General features: G+C 42.0%; 2 protein-coding genes across 2 annotated transcripts; one reads left to right on the top strand and one right to left on the bottom strand.

Annotated features, from left to right (window-relative positions):
- The first annotated feature begins 2,604 nt into the window (after window positions 1-2,604).
- Window positions 2,605-4,624, top strand: LOC119730649 (caveolin-3-like). Its single transcript, XM_038203640.1, has 4 exons — window positions 2,605-2,631; window positions 3,277-3,462; window positions 3,776-3,930; window positions 4,432-4,624. Exons 1-4 carry the CDS (start codon window positions 2,605-2,607, stop codon window positions 4,622-4,624), a joined length of 561 nt encoding a protein of 186 aa, XP_038059568.1.
- Window positions 4,625-6,251: 1,627 nt separating this feature from the next.
- LOC119729922 (octopamine receptor-like) lies at window positions 6,252-7,523 on the bottom strand. The gene has a single exon (XM_038202704.1). It carries the CDS (start codon window positions 7,521-7,523, stop codon window positions 6,252-6,254), a length of 1,272 nt encoding a protein of 423 aa, XP_038058632.1.
- Window positions 7,524-21,550: the final 14,027 nt, after the last annotated feature.

The following is a 21,550-nucleotide window of genomic DNA, read 5'->3' as shown; positions in this document are numbered from 1 at the left end:
GCGGTCGGGTCACCCGCCTCCGTGAAAACTCTGTCGATCTGCTGCCCCGGCCCCGCCCCCTGCTAAACCACCAGGACTGCCTACTAAGACAGCTAAGCTAGCTGTGGCCGCCGGACCTGCGCCAAGTAAGGAAACTGGACCCACATTTATCCCTGAAACACCCAAATCACACTCCAAACCTCTTCTGAAAACCCTCCACTTATCCCTCCACGTCAACTTCCCCTCCAAACCCACCTGCGGAGAACCTTTCCGTTTGGGGATCACCCCCTCGGCTGTCACGACTCTTCTCCGACATAATCGCCAAAGGAAAACCAACCCGAAGCAAATCGCCCTCGCCTCCACTCTCAAACTTGTAAAACTGGGACACAATTTCACCAAACGCAAACACCCAAATCATCCATGATCGTCGAACCGGATGGCTCTCCCTCCCTTTCCCAAGCCCTCGACACACCCGTTCCCTCCTCCCCAGCCTCGATCGACGCAGAAACAAACACCGCCACCGACTCAATGCTGTAGGAAGACAGACAGACCGACAATGATTTCATCCCCGAGTCCATTTTCACCACTAACGGTCCTCTCTTACACAAACAGATAATTAACTTTCTTGCCCACGTCAAAGCCAAAAAGAAAAAGACCCAGATCATCAGAAAATTCACCTCTGACGTCCCGGGACTTGTCAAACAACTAAAACCCCTGCGAAACCCCATCCACTCCTGCAAAAGAGCATGCAGCAGAGGGTGCAAAAATTGATCAGATCACTTGATATGTAATTGCTTCCTTCATCATGGAATGCATGTATTGCTTCTTTCTTACTTTGTTTATGGCCTTATCATTTCTCACATTAAATACTGGAGGATGCTCCACTGTAACCCGATGCGCCTCTTTTTAAGTTTATGTTAAAAATTATGTAATAACCCCGACATTGTATTTCTTCCAGAAACCTACCACCTTAGGGGTCATGCAACATTTTCGATGTTTTTAAATTTTGACTTTTTTTCAAACTTGTTTTGACCCCACCACCCCGATTTTCGATCTTAAAATATTGATTTCCCATTCAATAAAGAACATATTAACAAATGTCCAGGAAGTGACGCCGGAATGCAGCTGTCACTACTTAAAAAAAAAAAAAAAAAAAAAAAAAAAACCGGTAGCGCTAACATTCTCGATTCCAATACAATATTCCATGGGCATATCTTTTATACCAAACTTGATATCGATAAAAACATGTATCACTTGAATTGTAAAATTGTCTGATTCCCCAAAATAACAAAGATGCTCTGCAAGCTATCAGCGATTTTACGGATCATTGCTGTCATTGTTCTGACGTGGTTATTGTAATTGCACTGAGTGTCCCTCTATTGATCGTCTGTGCACGCCCACTGAACATGGGCCCAAAATCTTCATGGCTCTCACCAACGCTGCTAATGTGCTGTCTTTATGTGACATCTGGCGTAGACTGTATCCCTCCCGAAAACAACTCACTTGGTCGAGAAACAATCCCACCCGCCCTTGTGGAATTTCCAAAGCCAGATTGGACCGTTTATATCTGCATTCCAGTCTCATTCCGTCTGTGCGTTCATGTAAATTGTTCTCGTGCTCTCTTTCAGATCACTCTGCGGTTATCATTTCTTTTAAAGCTACAGTCCATCATTTGTAATTTGTGCATTTTGTTCGTTTGAAGCAACAAAATAGTTCAAAATCTAATGAAGGATACTGAGCAACAAACCTGATGAAGTTTCAGCTAAGCTTCAGCTGTACATTTCGAGAAAAACAGCATTCTAAGATCTCAATTTCAAATCCAAAGTTACTGAATCATGTTTTGAATTGTTTTGAATTGCAGCTATACGCGACGTCGCGCACTGATCCGACGAATTATAACAACCGCGCGCGCGTGTGCGTCGTTCCAATACTTGTGCGCGCTGCGCTGAATAACAAAACGAACTACTAATTTAAATTTTCCTACGGTGCTTCTTAAGAATCACCGTTGGAAGTGCCTTCTTTCGTTGATTACTTCAAAATGACAGCTTCCCAGAAAGAATAATTTCACAGGGAGTTTAGTCCCCTTACTATCTTTCAACCAAGTTTGTTTTTCAACAATAATTACGCCAGTTACTTTTCGGATGGCTGCAAATGATGGACTATACCTTTAAAGTACCCGCTGCTAGGGAGGGGGTAGTGTCGAGTTACACTAAGTGGTTCTTTTCAGAACCACACAACTCACAAAGAGATATCATTCACATGCCGCAAACCTCCCATCGTTAGGTTATTGTGTATTCTCGCTGTTCTGTTTTGTCATTAGGCCTATATCCTCTTGTAAATATACTATTTTGTCAATAAAGTATTGCAAATAAATTTGATGATGACAATGGCCGATAGACACACAGCAATGATAGCTCTTAGCAGCAACATCTTTATAAGATCAGATTCAGCGATTCGGTCTCGGTTTCAAACTCTGAAGTCTCGAGTTCAACACCGATGTGGATGCATGTATACAAACGAACAGCAGACTGAGAATGAAACAGCCTGTCATTGGCTCATAATAGGCCTATGGCATACGGATCAAGATACACTTCGATTAAGGACGATTATACAAGGACATCAAGCATGAGGGACATGAACGACCCGTGTTTCGTGTGATTAATGACTAATATGATTTATTGATCAGAAAATACGGAGTTGTCATCAGTTTTATGCACACTTAAAGATTATCCCAAGGTTTATTCATTACACATTGAGTTATCATTTTAGTGTGGTGGAAATATTTCTGGAAATTGGAATTTTGTACTCCTTTCTGCAAAAATCAGTTTAAACCCTAAAAGGGCCGGGTTATTTGACCATCTCTCAGCTGAGGGGGGGGGGCTGATTCCGCCCCCCCCCCCCCAAGATCTCGGCCAACGAGTAACGAACAAAATTGAAACTCTTTACATGCATAGAGCAACTCATCATGAACATACTCAAGAAAATTCATGACTATAGGTCAAAGGGTTTTGGAATTATGGCGAATTAATTATTCATATGTAGAAATGGTAATTCTGCTCTGTGTACACGACGTATACGGGAAAATGCAGTTTTGACGGCGCGTAGCACCGGAAAATCTTATGCTGCGCGGCAACCCGTGGTCCGATTTTTATGTTTTTGGTATCAAAAGATGCGCAAGGCTCGAGGCTAAAAAGTCATAACAGCATCCGCCCGGCCTTTTAGGGTTAACTGAAGGTGCAGGATTTACAGACACAAGACTTCAGCTTCCAACATTCAAATCTGTTTCCATTTTTCCAGCCACTGATGTCGGACCAAGACACTGAACACGACAGACCTCCGATCAAATGTGACAATAACCTCAAGATGACGATATCGAATGAGCCCCAGTTCGAGCACATGAGCTCGAATATGAAGACGAAGGAGCAACTAGACATGTGGGACAAGGACCCGACTGATGTGAATAAGCATGTCAGGATAAGATCCGCACCCTTGAACACATGTAACTGGACATTTCGAGCCTCTTGATGGCAGCATACTCCATTTAATTACGGAAGTAGTGTAAGGTTTTTTTTTTAAGTTACCTTCTGGTACCACACCTTACTCGGGTAAAACACAGCTACGTGACCCGGGCCCGTTAAACTGCTATAAAAAATGCTTAGCGAAATTCTGTCAAAATCCACCCACAAAATCCATGCACATTACGTGGTGTATTAACTGGTAACCCATATCTGCTGGCTATATTCAGAGCTTAGCTAGGAATGGATTTCTAAATCGTTAAAACCCATTTCCCTTGCAGGTGTGGTTTGAGGAGGTCTTGGCGGAACCAGACGGCATGCATACATGTAGTTTCGATAGGGTCTGGCGTTACAGCTTCATCACCTTCACCTTCGTCAAGTCTTGGTCCTACCGTATCTGCACGCTGCTGTGCGGTATTCTCTTCTCCATCTGCTGGGGTGAGACCAGACAAAAAAGCTCATACCAAGCTTTATCAGTTGATATCTATTTGCTGTGTGCTGCATCTTAAAGGCCAGCCTGTTGTCCCATGACTGACTGAGTCACTGACTTATTGACTGCCTGACTGACTGAATGCCTGACTGTTCTGATGAGAACATGCTCAAATAGAATACCCAATCTGAGACTTTCGGGTCAAGCTCAACTAATACGCATTGTTGAAGTAAAAATGCCTCTCTCCGTTCCAAGCAAGTTTCTTTTCAGCTGTCCAAATTTCTCAACTCAACACTTTTGGGCGAAAAACGTTGCCATGACTTTAGTTATGACTTCTACATACAATGTGTTTATTTCCTTCAAAGTTTCAGAAGGAATTCGAATCGAACATCGTCTTAAACATTATTAATTTTACCCATCACCGAGTTGAAAGGAAAAGTAACCACACAAACGTACTTGAAGGAGTACCAGTGAAATCAATACATGCTATGCATTTTACTCCTTCCCGGGTGTGTACTTTGCCTGCCTCACTTTCCTGCCACACATCTGGTACGTGGTTCCCTGCATCAAGTCCTGTTTTATCGTTCTCCCTTGGGCCAGTAAGTTGTGGACGCTATTCATCCAGACATTCTGCGATCTGTGCTTCAAGTCTTTGGCCAGGGTTTTAAGCAACATTCAGTTTACTAGCTATCGACAGTGACATAAACCATCCTTATAGTGGAAACTAGCGATGGAATCTTGTATTGCACATATAAATACTTATTATAACGGGTGCGTTCCTTTAGCTCACCCGGGTCGACACAGGTCATCCCCGTGCCGTTCGATTAGTTCTGACGTCATTCTCGGGGCTTACCCGGGTCAGCCACCACAGACCCTGCTCGTGGAGCAGAGTCACTGGTGGAAGTACGTCACGCATGCGTTTGTCTTTCTTTAGATACGGACAAATAAGGCGGCTGGACAGTATAAATCTCAAGTGGACTTAAAAAGTGTGTTATTTGAAGTATAAGGTAATCATGTATTAAGTTCATTGCGACTTTTGAGACTTTAATTTCACCCCAACTTTTTGAGTTTAGCGCAATGGACTACAAAGCAGTAAATCTCAAACCAAGACCTAATCCGTAACGAGTTTTTCTTCAGTGCCTACGGCCACGGCTAAGGGCGTCACGTGATGGATCGTGATGGCCCGCGGTTGAGCGTTCGATTAGCCCGGCTGTCGTGGCTGACCCGTCTGCCTTTATCCGGTCGACCCAGGTGAGCTAAAAGAACGCATCTATTTTAACTACGTTTTGGGGGTTTGGATTGCCCTCTCTAATAGGAGACATCTTGAACTCTTGAGGGCGTGCCCTCTTGCTTGGGTAAGATGCAAATGCTAGTCAATCAGCTGTTTCGCAGACCATCTTTCTTGGTGTCTCTTGACGCAGCGCCCCCTCTCGGCACCCTGGGGCAGCCATCAGTCACGATCCTTAGTCCTCCTCCCCGGACCTCTCGTATTTTCCTCACCGTCTCCACTGTGACATTCTGGTTACAGCTGAAATCGAGGTGGCGCAGTTGCTTAGCGCCCAACCCAGCGCATATTATGCGTGGTCGTCGACTCGGAAGCATTGTTCAAGGACGAATTTCTCCAACTGGTTACAGGAGGTCGACATATTGACCACGCCACTTCCTTGCACCTCGTGACAGCGTGTCAAAATGACGGCACGCAGGCGCGGACAGCCATTGGCCAGGCTATACTCTGCATGCTGTCATGAGGGGAGTGGCTGAGCCCGAGTGTCTCTTCCTCAACATCTTGAGCCTTGGAGAGGAATTAATGTGTGAACTGAACGATAGCGATTTTTTTTTAATTAATGCTAGTAATTATAATATTAGCATAACTCATAATAAAACAAAGTTGGAAAATAGTTCACTGTCATTTGTTAAAATTAAATAAAAGGGTGACGGTGAGAAATAATTGTGGAGCGAGATTTTTTTATATATGAAAAAAAAAAAAAATAAGTGATTTTCTTTTTCCTTAGATAAAGTGCATAGTGAGAAGTTGACAGGTTACAGATTTTCGAAACAAACATTAGCAATTTAATATACACATATTGTACAACCACTAACATGTGGAGTTCGGTTCAATAGTATTAGCTTTCCAGTGCATCATAATAATGGCAAATACAACGCCACCAGTCGCCCAAAACAGGAGAGTTAGGCTCCTCCCATTCACCCCCCCCCCCCTTTTTTGGAAATGGAATACGTCTACCATTTCTGAAAAACATTTTCCCCATGTTTTATGAGTGAGGATCGCCGTGAGATTTTGAAGCCCTTTTAAAGTGAAACTATTGCGACTAGTCCCGAAAACGGCCGCCCCCACGGCATAGTTTTCGAAGCGATCTTTTCATGTCTTCACGAAACCGGCGGCTGACGAAGCTAAACAGGACGGGGTTGGCTGCGTTGTTGACCAGGTTCAGGTACGAGGCCACGTTGACTAGGAACCGAAATGCCTCGTTGTGTGCTAGCAGCGGTAGGATGAATGGGTAGGCCAACATTACGATACACACTGGTACGAGTGTGACGATGAAGACTATGGTAGACAGAAGCAACATCAGCGTGGTTTTCTTGTGGAATTGTGGGGCATTTGATTGGTCGCTTTTGGTCCCAGTGTCTATTTTTGTGGCTTGAGGTGATGGGCTCGCAATCGAAGTGTTATTTGAAGTTATTGTGCTACTGATGCTGGGTACCGTGGGTTCGGTAGGCGGTTTCAGAATTGGTAACTCCTCCATCTGATGATCGGCGTTCCACGCAGAGGTTCTCGGTTCAGGTTGTGGTTGATGAGGCATCACTCGAGCTTTCAGCTCATCTACCGATTTGTCTTGTTGAATTTCAGGATTGGTTTTACGGGAGGCCGCGGCTATTAGGCGGTTGGGTGTGATGCCTCCCGCCCGGGCCGTTGAATCGTCGTGAGATACACGGGACGATGCATGCGAGGCACAGCGGTGAACGGTGTTCCCTGGACGCACCTTAGCCATCCGGTTGACTTTCCGGTAGATCTTGACGTACAACACCACGATGATTACACACGAGATAACGAAGGAAATCATGAGGGAGATAAACGCGGTAGTGATTACCGCAGGCGGAACGAGGAACTGACAAGACGTGGTGCCTTCGTGAAGCGGTGCAACTCCGTGCATGAACAGATACGAGAGCGTGACGACCACAGACACAGCGAAGCAGGCATAGACGGCATGACGGGCCTGTCGCACGGTCATCCGACGCCCATGCGGTCGGCAGATGGCCAGATAGCGGTCAACCGCCACGGCCGTTGTCAGAAGTATGGACGTATACTTCGGCCAAACGTCAATACTGGGCGGCACACGGCAGAAGAATTGACTGGTCGCCCTGAACGTGTCAATTGGCGGGAAAAGTTGGACCAGGGCTATCATCCGCAAGAGACAAACCGTGAAATCAGCAACGGCCAATCCGATGATGAAGACATGGGGTGTGACCTTTGTCCTCTTGGACGCGTACACGTGGATGATGAGTAGGTTGCCAGGGACACCGATCAAGAAGACAGCGCCCTCCAGAGTCACCCGAAACCACCACACAGAGTCCAGATACATATCGCCGTCGAGCAGAAGCTACAACCTGTAAAATGGAAAGGTTTTTGTTCATGACAAACATTTCTTTTCTATAATTATGGCCCGATATCTAGTTTTCTGCTGGCAAACAGTAGTACCGAACTCCTACACAACTGAAAATGATTACGTCACATTTGCCGAAAGAGGGTACTATACAGGGTGGCCCACAAAACTTGAACGGACCGGTATACTCAAACCACTTGTACCAAAGGATGGAGAATCTTTTTGAGAAGAAATATGATACCAAAATCTCCCGATTTGGTCCAGTCGGTTTTGCTGCAGAGTTATTTTGTGAAGCCCACATCTTTCATGTGGGTATTATAACATGACGAAAATTAAAACCTCTATCCAATTAAGTCACGCGGTTTAGTAATTCATCGGGACAAAATGACTCCCAACTTTGTTTCACAAAGTAGGCTCTAGAACAAAAACTACTGGAAACAATCTTTGAAAAGAAATTCCCCTACATTAGTATTGATTGTTAGAGTCTCTGGGTAGCGGAAGTACACTGTTCCGTTTTCTTGGGGGGACACCCTGTATAGGATGCAAATAAAGGTCCAAAGACATATAACACATACACCGCCAGCAGAGGGCGCAAAACCGGTGGGTGTGTGTGTGGGGGGGGGGACAAGACCTCTTGACGTTAGAGGGTGCTCTTTGTTGTTATAACTTTATTAAATAAGTTTATAAATCCGTAAGGGAATTTAGTATAACGTAAAAGCTAGTCATCTTCGTTCTTGTATTAGTTGTAATACTTAAACACTAAAAAAATATGTGCCGGCGAGAGGGGGGGGGATGGGGGATGATCAAAATCCAAAAATTTGCCCGGCCGTAGAAATTCTAAAGGGAGGGGTGGGGGGGGGGGGGGCTGAACACCACATTACACTAGAGGCGCTCTTCAGGACATATCAATATGTATACTTGCGCTTACATCAAAACGGCGCATTTTAAAAGTTTTTTACTTTGTTTCTCCACTTTTCAGTACTTTTCGGTTGTTGGAATGTTCGAAAATACCTCGAAATCAATTTTTATTTTTCATCACGGAAAAGTGGTGGGGGTGGGGATGATTCAATAGCCCATCCCCATGGTCCAAAAAGCGTTTCTTTGGCGAGGGGCAAATTCAGAATCTTTGTGAGGGCACCTGTGGGCCAGCTCTGGGCACTTGGAATTTGTGGGAAACACGTGTTCCCCCACTCCCCCCCCCCCCTTCCCAGCGTGGCTACACCATTGCAATAGCGGTGCCTAGCTAGGGGTGATCATTATAGCAATGATGGTCGGACCTAGAGGTACTGATCAGAACCGTGTATATACATGACTACCTCAGTCTAGGGGCGACCATAAGTGCAATTATAATGATCGACCTTGAGGTAGCCTACTAATGAGGAAACAAACATGCATATTGATGACTACGTCTTTGAACCACCATTTTTCCAAGATTAATTAAAGGAGGATTTCTGATAACATTTTGTTCGCACATTTTTACAATATCTTTTTGACGAGGCTTTTTCATCCACGTATAGATATCATATCAAATCGAATTGTCGTTTTCGAGCCTAACTCTAATACATTATTCTCACGACAAAAGGCGTCAACACTCTCCTTGTTTGCCTGCTGGGTAACACAATAATATATATTTTGTATCCCTCCCGAAAGGATATTTTAATAGGTAAAAGGTTTTGCACCTGAAGCACCAGAGTATAATTCTTAGGAAAAAAACAAGACTAATCAGCAATTCCTCCCGAAAAAAATACATTGCACGTAGAAACACCTGCGTTTGATTGTATATGGTTACACTTATATAACGCCATGGGGATGTTTGTTTATTATAGCACCTGAACATTTTGATATTCTCGTCCCAACCTTTCCACTTGGAAATAACATTGCGAGGTCGAAACCGGCCTACGGCTAGGTTTAATAATGTGGTTGCTACTAAAGCAGCCAGCTGTTTGCTAGTTCATAAAGTCCGCCGCACACGAGAGCTATACGTGCTGAGCAAAAAAGTCATTCAAGGCCGTTTGCTAAGCACGTAGCTCAGGTTGACCGCGCACACTGTCATTTTTTCCGCCTCGTGAGGCGAAAGAAATCAAATACGGGAGATATTTGCCTCACGGCCTCGCGTCGGAGGCAGAAAACTCAGCGAAAATGTCACGCACACGGTGAGCTACGTGCTGAGCAAACAGCTTGGAATGACTTTTTGCTTAGCACGTAGCCCGTATGCGGCGGGCTTGATGGTAGGACGGAAACAGGTGCATTCTTCCAAATATGGAAAGTTTAATCATGTAGGTCCTATGTGAAGCATTAATGTGATACCTACCATTATTGGCGTTTTGAATTAATTGCAATAGCAACTGCAAATGCAGCGAATATTACGGAATGCGGTTATGAAAGAGTTTAATAAAAACCACAATTATCATTCAAAATCGTTTGGGTTAGTTTTTGGTAGAAAGAAAATCGCTCTACATGGGTTATTTTTGTCTTCATTTTCGCAGTGTTCACTGCGTGGACAACTTGAGTAGCAAGTAAATTAACATGTGAGTCAAAGAATTATCTGAGTCATAAGATACATTGTCTTCATTAAACTTTAGTCGTTCTTTTGGCAGTAGCGGCCGCTTGAATTCGAAAACGAAACATGGCGAGCAAAACCGAAAAGAGTATAGCGTTCTATTCTTGTTAGAAATGAAGTGAGTGCAATATTGAAGACCCTAGCGATAGCTTTGCATCCCTAACTGATTTTGCGTATGATTTGTCTGCGCTGGGAACACTGATTGTAAATCATGCTCGCCCTGGCTGGCCAGATTTATACCATTAAAAAAACTTACGCATTCCTATATACAGAGTTGTTGGCAGCTCATATTTTTTATAAGGATCTCTGGTAGATTTTACTGTTCTACATTGGTTCGTAAATTAAATTATGTAAGATTTTGCTTCATTCGTGGTGTAGGCCTCCAGGACGGTACACAGTTTTGTAAAAGTACACCGACTAGACTTGCTGTTTTAAAACAATAGATGCGTTGCTCCTAATTACGTAGTCCGCCTGTTTCATTGTAGAAGAGTAATGCACAATAATCTGTAGTGAAGTTTTTTTAGTGCAGAAACAGCAGTGAATACGGTTACTTGCTGTTAAAATGTGATCTACCGATGAAGGAAGTCAAGACTACTGTGCCAAAAAAGGCACGCATTTTGTGTAACTTTCTACTTCTCTTTAATGTATGAAAACTATTTGACATTCCCTTTTGGTGAATTTTATTGAAAGTCCACTTCTTTAAATATTTAAAATTGTCCATGCTTTCCGGACAACTGAGGCCGCTGTTGATGTGATGTCATTTCGGGAGGACTCTGTTCAGTGTAGGGGTTTTCTGTTCAAATTGTGAACCGACAAATGTGTTCATTGAAAACATTTGTGAAAAAAGTTTCCTCATTGGCTTATAGCCATGTAACTGACACAACAACGAATCACCAACGTAACGAAAATTTACAACAACAACATATCCAAAATTCTGGTAACTTGTGGTGCTGAAATAGCTGTAACATTGAGGTTACAATATGAAATTTGATAGGTTCTTATTAATATATCTTTTCCCGACAATTGCTATGGACAGGCAATTAGTACTCTTCATTTCCTCATTTGCCCTTACCCTGTGGGGCATCTGAAAAAAATCATATAAAAATTGAAGGACTATCAAGGTTTAGATTTCACTTTTACTTTGACAATTACTCTGATACTGGACGCGCATGTCTTCACTCTCAAGTGCGGTAACACCTTGGTAATGGTCACCGTTTTGCATTACACACGACACATACTTATTGTGTGTATCCAAAATCAGTAGTCCGTGCCACGATCTCTCATACAGCCTAATGCTCAAAGTGCATGTACTCGCATTTTGTCAGACGTGCAGTTGCCATGGCAGTGAATTGATATTGTCACCCGTTTACATACTGGTTTGGTAAAACCTGATTCAATCTTACCCAGGGGTTTCATTCAACCTCGCTCTCATTAGCAGACACCTGACAAACTAGAAAGCACTCATATATTCTTCGTCGCATCACCCCACCCCCAATCCAAAATGATAAAAAATGCATTGAAGAAATGGCGAAAAGGAACCAGGTCGAAAGCTCTTCGTGAAAACGAACGGTGTTTGTTCCTGATAGCCACTAGAATGTCAGTCTGGTCTCGAGTCTTTGACTGGGCTTGAATTGGATCGTGATTCAAACGTTAAATACAGACGACATAACTCAAGCACAAGTCCATTTGGGTTTGCATTTAGAGGAAGGAAGGTAACTATCGGAGTAAACAAGCAATGATTTCCAGCGAAACAGGAGAGGCAGCACCAAGAATGCGGTGAAATACCTTTACCTCTGCTTGTTAGCACATCCGGAAAGGGGAAAGTAAACCTGAATACGTCTCTATTGCTGTAAGCTTCTAAACACTTGAGACGACCTATGAAACCATTTGCAAGAATTCCCTGGAGTGCACCGTAAACGCGCACGAGCACGCAGGGGTAAACATTGGAAGGTGTCAGTAGTTATCAGTGATCGCATTGCTCTGGGAATTGGCGAGTTGGGAATGGTAAATAACAGGGGCGGAGGGGCCGGGGGGACTACCCCCCCCCCCCCCCCCAGATTTTCCCAGGCCAACAAAAGTGCCTCTCTCGCGGTTATAAATGTGCCCCCTGGAGATGAAAACGTAACAGCCCCTCAACGCCGACATGAAGGTATATGATCGCGCTACAAATACAAAATTGTCTGCTCTCTTGTAATGCAAAACTGCCCCTCAAAAAATACAAGTACCATTCTCGCATTAACAAGATTGCGCACCTTCTCCAGATGGAAAACTACCCCTCGAAAGCACAAATACCCCTCTCGCAATAATAAAATTGTGCCCCTCTCGAGATGAATAATTAGCCATCAAAACAACAGTGCCCCTCTCGCGATAAAAAAAATGGTCTCTCTACATAGGTAAAAGAAACACAAATAGACAACGTATTCATAATTTGTTCCTCGTCATATAGATTTATAGCGAAATGAAAGGGACCATATTCTAAAAGAAGAAGTAGTGAAATAATCGCGTGTGTCAAGGAGTGGAAATCGTAATCATCTTGATCAGATGCCAGCAAAGGATTTTTTCGCGGAGAAATCTCGTTTTGCCGGTATCTTCTTTTTCGTTCACGTCAAAGGCATTATTGAAGCCTGAGCATCGTGTCTATGAGAACGTATCCCTTCACCCGAGTATGTGTTATGACCGGCCGAAACCAAGTCAGTTGTACAGGTAGGTAGTCTAAGGTGGATAATGGAGATAACGAATTGACATTTACTTCATGTACTTACGATTTGGTTGCAGTAATTAAAAGCAGCAATGTGAGCAGCGTCAACTATCAGCCGTGGGGAGCTGGACCGACTGCAGTCATCTCGCGATATCTAACGTTAAGCTGTTACACACCGAAGAGCGCTGGTACACGAGATGAAAAAAATAGGTGCGGTCTATCTGCTTAATCTCAGCCGCTGAGACCCAGCGTAGTTGTCGGTGCAAAACCCTCGGCAGAACTAGCAACCGCGACTGATGATGACAATCGCTTCGTGCTCGTACCGCACTACATGGGAACAGGCAGGTGATGCTGCAAAGTTGGATTGTTTCCTTCCAATACTTCAGCCTTTATACTTTCACACCTCCTGCATAATTATATTAATAATGTAAGGCGATTTTTTTTTCAAGCTCATTTTGGAGCATTTGGCAGTTTCAACCCTTAATAACTTGTGGGACTCAATCAATCAATCCTGAAGTTTCATACATGTTGATACTTGACGTGAGCTTTTGGACAAGTGTAAGCTCTGCGTGCACGTGCGCAGTGCCCACGAGTAGGCCTATTGACCTATCGCCGTTTGCGAGTTAGCCACGCCACTTAGACAACCGTATGGAATTACGTACGTTAAGTTGGTTTTTTTTTCAGATTTTGCGCGTTCCGCGTCCCTTTTCATGTAATAAGACAATTTTTTTCACAAGCTGCTAAGACGCGATTCTACCGCGATAGGTTAATTACACTGACAACCCGAGCATCACGTCGTGTGGAAGTGATCCCTAGCCTGAACTAGCAGATAAAAACACAGACAGTCAGCTAACTAACAAACAGACGCCACAAGAATGGAATTCAGTTCGATTTAGTTGTTAATCCTAAAAGGGCCGGGTTATTTTGACCATCTCTAAGCCGGGGGGGGGTGGGGGGCAGATTCCCCCCCCCCTGATCTCGGCCATCGAGTGACGAAAAATATTGAAACTCAGTACATGCATAGAGCAACTCTTCATGAACAAACGCAAGAAATTTCATGACTTTAGGTCAAAGGGTTTTGGAATTATGGCTAATTAACTACTCATATATGTGCGAATGGCAATTCTGCTCTGTGTACACGACGTATATGGGAAAATTCAGTTTTCACAAAACAGAAACGTTTTACAGATTTTCCTACATTTTTACGCTTTTCAACGAAAAAAAAAACATTTATGAATGGGAATAAAACAGTGATGACTCAGTCTTAACGGCCGTTTACAACCTTGCAAGGTCGTAGCCGCGATGACTTGCAGGTCACAGGTCACGCAAGATCTATCCAATCAGAGCGTATAAATTCATCAGCCTGTCCCAGCGTCCCGTTTGCAGGGAGGCCGGTATGAACAAAACCTGTAATACGCCTGATCGTAAGGGTACACCCAAGCAATTAAATTCCCTTAGACACCAGTGTTAAATCTAGTTTATGTAATAAACCATGGCGGTTAAACGAGACTGGCTCCGTGGATAACGGGTGATACTCAGACTTAACTCTTAAATCCCTATACTATAAAAATCTTTTTTAAAATACTGAGAACACTCACAGGTATTCAGGAAGCACAGAAAAATGATGATTAACTTGTCATTTTTCATTTTCTTTTCACTTTTTGGTGGGTTGACGGATGACTTTTCGAGAAATTCTTACCCAAAGAAGACGACCCCTAAAACGAGTGATTTTTCCCAAAGTGGAAAAGCAGCCATCTTGAAAAAAGATCCCCATACAACATTATTATTATTAATATTTTGGTTTATTCATATAAAAACACGAGGTAGGCAGCCACAAAAGAGTCGCTGATATAACCACGTTTACACTTTACAAGAATTAAAAATTGTTAAATAGCAGTTAAAAGGAGTAGAATCATAAAATTACAACAAAGTATAGGATCATGTATATACAGCACAAAACAGCACGATATTAGAAATAAAATGATTTATAAACTGTTTTAAAAAATTCAAAATTGAACACAGATCATTCAGGGAAGATGGTCTAATAAGAAGTACTCACTTGCACCTACATTGTAAACAATTAAGAATTACAAAAGTTTAGCTAAGACAGGAATTGTAGACTTCATGTATTTATCAGTCTTGCACTTGGGTACAACTAGCGTAGACGTGGAACTGTCTCTGAGTATTCTGGTAGTGGTGTTATTCAGCATAGCTAAATAACGCCACTTACGGGCCCAATTGCATTCAAAATATGCTCGGAATTGGAAGCCCCAAGTCTGGTCCAGAGGTGCTTTGCAATATCTCTTCAATTTCCCAATTCCATGGCTCTCATAACTCTCTTATATTGAAGAATTTGAGTGTATAACTTTTATTCATGAGCTCGGCAGACGGATTTTTGGCCTATTCATTGGGTTGCACCCATAGACACTTTGTACTGAGGGCGCCCTCAGTTGCCATGCTTGGTTGCCATGTTAGTGATGACGTCATCGCAAATGAGTAAAGTTGAGTACACTCACGCGCTGCTGATGATAAACCACAATCCTTTGCGTTTCCGTTTCAATTTTCTGCCGAAGTTATCCAGCAATATCAAGGGTGATGCTCAGATTAATGAGGAAGGGAAAACTGCGAAGCGGTTCAATTTGCGTGAATCTTGTTTACACCTCGTGCTCACAGACTTGGCGCTAAACGTAGACAACCGTAAATTTATCCTTTCTCTCTGTTGTACATGTTTCCGGATTTGATGTTAATTAAGAGGCGTATTTTGCTGTCAAATTGAACCAAATTGATTTGCACACTTGAAATACACTTTTTCTATGAACGTTTCTCTTGAAGCTTCGAGAAGAGGGGCTGATAAACCAAAGTAACAGTGAGTCGAGGCTTCATGTTCCGATCCACTCGGTCACAATCACATGCCCAGTTGTGTTTGTATGGACAGCCATGATAAGTTTATTAAAACTGCGTGCCTTGTCCTGCCCATTAGGTTCCAAGAAAAAGTAAACGCACAAAGTGTCAGGAAAACCTGAAATGCGTGAAATGTTCTTGCGGTTGATAACGTGACCAATCAACTCGAGCGGAGCCTTTACAGCTGTATAGGCTACGTTTTCAAGAGTTAGTAACTTTCAGACTTTAATGAATGCATTTTAAGCGACGATGGTGGACTGTTTGTACTTTAAAGTAACGGAAACTTATATACTGTGTACTATTTTGTGGGTTTTGTGGCCTAACCCTTCTTATAAATATGGATGCAAGTGGCCTCCTGCCTGGAATGTGTCGATTTCATGCCGCACTTGCATAGGTATATTAGACCTAATAATAATATGAGCACAACAAGAACAAACAAAATCGACATTAATGCAGCTTCCCTACAAAATTTGCTTCAGCTTAATTCTAAAGGAATAAGTACCAAGATGTCTTTATTACGAGTGCCATCTCTCCTATTTGGGGAGAATTTTTTTTTACTGTATAGCCTATAAAATTCTACCATCAGAGAAAAAAAGGTAAATTAACTAATTCATAAGAAAATAGATATACGCGTTGTGACAAACAGCCCAATCAAATGACAACTTAACTGCATGCAATACCGGCCCTAGAAAACTTTATCGAGACACGAAAACAACGCGTGCTGCGACTTCAGCTACGACGGTGGCCGGGTAAACATAACGTAGTAGACTGAGAGATGTGATATCGCAGTTCGTTAGGTAGAACTTTGGATTGATTGGATGTTTTTTACTATGCATAATGGTTCATCGTCCGATAACTATAACGAAAACGACAAATTGTACCATTCAATCCATCAAGGTCCCTTAGATCGTCTTCCCAGCATCTTCTCACCACGAACTCGGGAAAAAATTAAGAACTATGGTGAAAGAGCATTTGCATGTGGGGGCCCTACACTTTGGAATTCTCTCCCACTGTCACTGCGATCAGTAACTGACCTGGAATTGTTTAAGACCAGCCTTAAGACACATTTATTTGAAAGTTGTTTTCCTTAGTTATATAGTGAATTATAAAGCGCATTGCGAGCTCCGGCTGTCCTGAAATGCGCTATATAAGAATGTGTTATTATTATTATTATTAAATATCACCAGTTTTAGTATGGTCGACGATGAGTGTGCGAATCTCCGAAGAAATTACATCACCTCTCGTGTCTTTCATGGTGCTGCTTAGCAGTTAGCAATTCGTCGGATGCCCGGCAGAAGGGCATAAGAGCGTTTTGACGCAAAAATCATTTTCAAGAAAATTGCATGGAAAGGTTCCATTGTTCCCTCGCGCGCATTATGTATCCAATGTTCTCCCACACGTTATATAAATCGTACGAATTTGAAATTTGTCACACGTATGAATCATAAGTTTTGGAACAACTTGTATGAATTTCTGACGAAATGTTTAAATCTCATTAGAATTGAGGCAGTTTTCTGCATATGCCCTTTTGCTGGGAACATTCTGGTCATTACGCGCTATTGCATAAGGGCATACTGTAGCAGAAAATAAAAATACTATATTATCCTAAGCACTATTGCATGGCGTGGATGTGCTAACGGAAATTTCAGTTGGGCCACTGTATTAGACTTTATATTTTAAGATCCTTCTTCAAAACGCAATGAGACATGACTTACCTTTGGAGGACTTAAAGCTGACAACCCATTTTCTCAAAAATCTGCCAGAATAAAAACAGAATTATGGTTCATAATAAAGTCCTCTTTCTGAATTTTCATTTTTCTATTATCAACAGTTTGGATTTTTCATTTTCTTGTACACAGGTGGGCCAAAAGTGGACAAACCAAATTTCCGAATTTCAACGCGCAGAAAATCAGAAAGAGCGTTTTCGACCAAACCAAATTTCCGAATTTCTGCTAGCAGAAAATCTGAAATTGCGTTTACGTCCAAATCAAATTTCCAAATGTCGACTAGCAGAAAATTGGAAATTGCATTTATGACCAAAGCAAATTTCCGAAATTGCTGCTAGCAGAAATTCGGAAATTGTGTTTATGACCAAAGCAAATTTCCAAATCTCTACTAGCAGAGAATTAGAAATTGCGTTTTATGACCATGGCAAATTTCCCAAGTTCTAATAACCGAAAAATGAACGTTTGATACCATAAACCAAATTTCATTTGTTTGTACTAGTAGAAAATCAAGGTGGAGATTTTTTTTTGGCTACTCCATAAGTCGTTTGGGATAAGAAACCCTCATCTGAGTCCAGCCGGTCGATTGATTGTGTATGTACCAAAACGTAATTGTGTTTGATGATCTAGCCAACCAAAGTCGGAATGACATAAAAGCTTCTATTTTATAAGCAAACGCTAAGGGCGGATCCAAAACATCTTTTTTTTTTTTTTTTTTGTGTTTTGTTTTTTTTTGGGGGGGGGTGGTGGGGGGGGCCAAGAAAAAAATGTAGAGCCCCAAAAAGTGCGTCCCAATAGAAATTGATAAGGGCTTGGGGTTCCTAGCCCGCTTAACGGCCCCGAAACATTTTTTGGATTCTAGATGCTCTGTGGTGCGATCTGATCACTTTAACAAAATCTTTTTGAGGAAATGATGGTGATGTGCGCAATGACTGCCTGTATTGCAACGTCACTTAAAACAAAATCAAAATTGGGCTCGTTTTTTTTTTTCTTGGGGGAGGGGGCAGGGGGGCCATGGCCCCCGTTGGCCCCCCTGGATCCGCCCTTGGCCGACGCCAACTTGTTTTTTTAATTAGAATTGTAGCCTATATGTGGCGACTAACCAAACTTCAGCCGCGTTCGCTCTGTACTTTTTTTAAGGAGACTGAAAACAAACCCCTAGTTTGCTCAAGGTTTATACAAAATCATTAGTCAAGTTCCTCCCCTATCGTTTTTAACTATTAAATTTCTTTAAGGCCTATGATTAAACAAAAGAAGGGTGGGCATTTGTCATTGTTTAAAAAACACCAAAATTCTGCTGATGAGGGTTTCTTACCCCAAACGACTTATGAAGTAGCCAAAAATAATCTCCCCCTTGATTTTCTACTAGTACAAACAAATGAAATTTGGTCCATTTTTCTGCTAGTGGAAATTCTGAAATTTGGTTTGGTCGTAAACGTAATTTCCGATTTCTGCTAGTAGAAATTCAGAAATTTAGTTTGGTCCTAAACGATCTTTCTGATTTTCTGCGCGTTGAAATTCAGAAATTTAGTTTGTCCCCTTTCGGACCGCCTGTGTACAAGAAAATAAAATATCAAAATTTTTGATAATAGAAAAATGAAAATTCGGAAAGAGGACTTCATTTCAACTATAAATCTGTTTTTGTTCCAGCGGATTTTTGAGAAAATGGGTTGTCCACTTTTGGTCCTCCATACCTACCTACAAAAAAAGATTGATGTTTCGGCGCAATAGAGATTGACCCCTGCCTGGTGGCGCGCTTCTGGACCCCTCGAATAGAAAAATTCAGCGTGTAAAAGTCGGAGTTTTTCAATTGATTTTGGGTAATTGATTTCTTAAGAGATCCCCCTTTGTAAAATTCCTTTGCAAATTGTTAATACTAGCATCTCAATTTATGGAAACTGAAAAACTGCATGACAAATTGACAATTGACCTCTAACTTCCGAAAATTTCAAATACATGAGGACTGGTACAACTCGGAGCACTCGTACAAAGATGAAAATGTATGAAATTTTTTTGAGGCAGCCATTGGGTATAAACTGAAATTTACATAGTGGACTAAAATGTCTTTTGGGACACACATTGAAAAATTAATTTGAAGGACTAATTCTTATTTACAAACAAATCTAAAATGACCGTTGATAAGAACATTGTATTCAAGCATGATTTAAACAAGCCAGACTAAATCTAGAATCCATCGGATGTAGTTAGGTAAATCTTCGCGTTGTTATCATCTTTGCTGTCAGGCAAGTATGCGATGTGACTGAATACAACGAGATCGAAATTCGAACAATAAACCTATACAACGTCAAAAAATTCGGATTTAAGGTAGTAAGTAAAACTCGTTTTTACCCATATCCAACTGATTTCTTATCATTTTTTTTTCTTGTGGAATGCCAAGATAAAATTCCAACATGAAGGTTTCTCGGGGGTGATTACGGTTAGAAATCGTTCTGTCAAAAATATATAGCGAAACCCGTGTGAAATCCCCATAGAAAGGTCGCGGAGGGGTCCGGAAGCTCACAGACAAATTGCAAAGACCTGTCACCATATAATGAGCTTACAATCAGAAATTGCCATTTTGCAGCACAGTTGTGGGGCAAAGCTTCTTGTTTCCATGGAAACCTTGATTTGTAAGTTATCTTTCTACACTTTTGTTGTTCTGTCAAACATCTTAAAAAATATGTACATCCTGTTTATTAAATGAGTGTTCATTCATTGTAGTACAAAAGCAGGATTTTCAAAAATGTAATTGTCTCGAAAAATTAGGTTACAACTATAATTATGCCCACCAAAAAATAATTAGGCATAGTTGCTAGGCAAAGTTCGCCCTCTGTTGGTCACGCATGGAGCTTATACCTCAAGCCCAGAGAGCTAAAGCCAGAGTTAGATTCACCTTTTTACGCATCTTTTATAGCTCTGAACTGGCGCGCTCAGCCACCTTCACTGTCTTGTTCAGAAGGTGTAAATCCAAAACCGATGTGGCATCGCGCATGGCTTAAGTCACGTCTCGACGAACCTATTTTGTCACTTTGGACCTAGGTGGACTCGAAGGGTATTTTTTTGTTTTGGCCTTGGACTCGGACCAACTTAACTAACCAAAACACATGCATTACCAGATGTGTTTTGTGTGAACTGTTCCTTGCTCTATGGTGAAATAATGACATCAAGACGAAAGCTGATTTCCATAGACTTCCCTGCAGCCAAATGTTTCCCTAAAATATAGTCAGTTTACACTTGGTCTAGCCATGGAGCTATAGCTCCATGGTCCAGCCGCACGTGAATCCAATTTAGACTGAGACGACGGTGTAATAGAAGAAATATGATACCAAGATCTCTCCCAGTTCGCCTTGAACAACTTCTTCAAAGTAAAAACATGTATATTCATTCTGTTCGCGGGCCTGCTAAACACGTTTATAATTCTACCGTAAATCAAATTTCGAAAGAATCGCCGGGGAAAACCATCCATTCAAAATGTCATGTCTGAAACATTAGACGTCCTTATATGTCCCATTGAGAGAAGCGACGAGTTACCCTAGTTCGAGGGCTACGAATGTTTGTTTTCTACTCCAAGTGCGACTTGCATGGTTTTCCATGATCCAGTGACTGTCAAGCGTACGTAAAGGGCAACAATAGGGACAATGGTACCATGCAAGTCTGTCTTTAGAAATTGATGTACCCCATAGCCGTAACGCTATGTATTTTGATATTCCAAGGGGAAAAGGAGACACAAAAGAAAGGAACTAGGGTCGAACAAAAGTGGTACCCCATAACCCCTATAGTATTTTATATAAGGGATATCAAGTCCGAATTTCAGCCCAGGAATTTAATTTTGGTTAAAATTGCATTTTGAAACTAGATTTTCACATTCACAAATTGTAGTACTGTTCTGGATCGTCCGTCCGGTTTTCTTCAATAGCGCCCTCTGTTTATCATTTCATATAGCCAGTTTTTCTTACACGTGTTCGTAACGTTTGTTGACAAAGTTATACACGTTTCCGCATGTTGCTACTCATTTATTGTCACCTGATCAACTGTCATCCCTGTAGTCACCTGTGAAAGCATTGTCTGTAAGTTTACGTCATTTTCTCTTGCATTATGCAAATAAATGAGAGGTATTTTAGGC

Source organism: Patiria miniata, unplaced genomic scaffold, assembly GCF_015706575.1.
Source record: "Patiria miniata isolate m_02_andy unplaced genomic scaffold, ASM1570657v1 HiC_scaffold_22, whole genome shotgun sequence".
Taxonomy (NCBI): Eukaryota; Metazoa; Echinodermata; class Asteroidea; order Valvatida; family Asterinidae; genus Patiria; species Patiria miniata.
Note: the sequence above shows the minus strand (reverse complement) of the source record. Positions and strands in the feature narration are given on the sequence as shown.

Coding starts and splice junctions, on each gene's coding strand:
- LOC119729922 (XM_038202704.1), bottom strand. CDS start 7,523: ATGTATCTGGACTCTGTGTGGTGGTTTCGGGTGACTCTGGAGGGCGCT.
- LOC119730649 (XM_038203640.1), top strand. CDS start 2,605: ATGAGGGACATGAACGACCCGTGTTTC. Junction 3,463..3,775: donor AGCATGTCAGGATAAGATCC/GCACCCTTGAAC, acceptor TTTCCCTTGCAG/GTGTGGTTTGAGGAGGTCTT. Junction 3,931..4,431: donor ATTCTCTTCTCCATCTGCTG/GGGTGAGACCAG, acceptor TTACTCCTTCCC/GGGTGTGTACTTTGCCTGCC.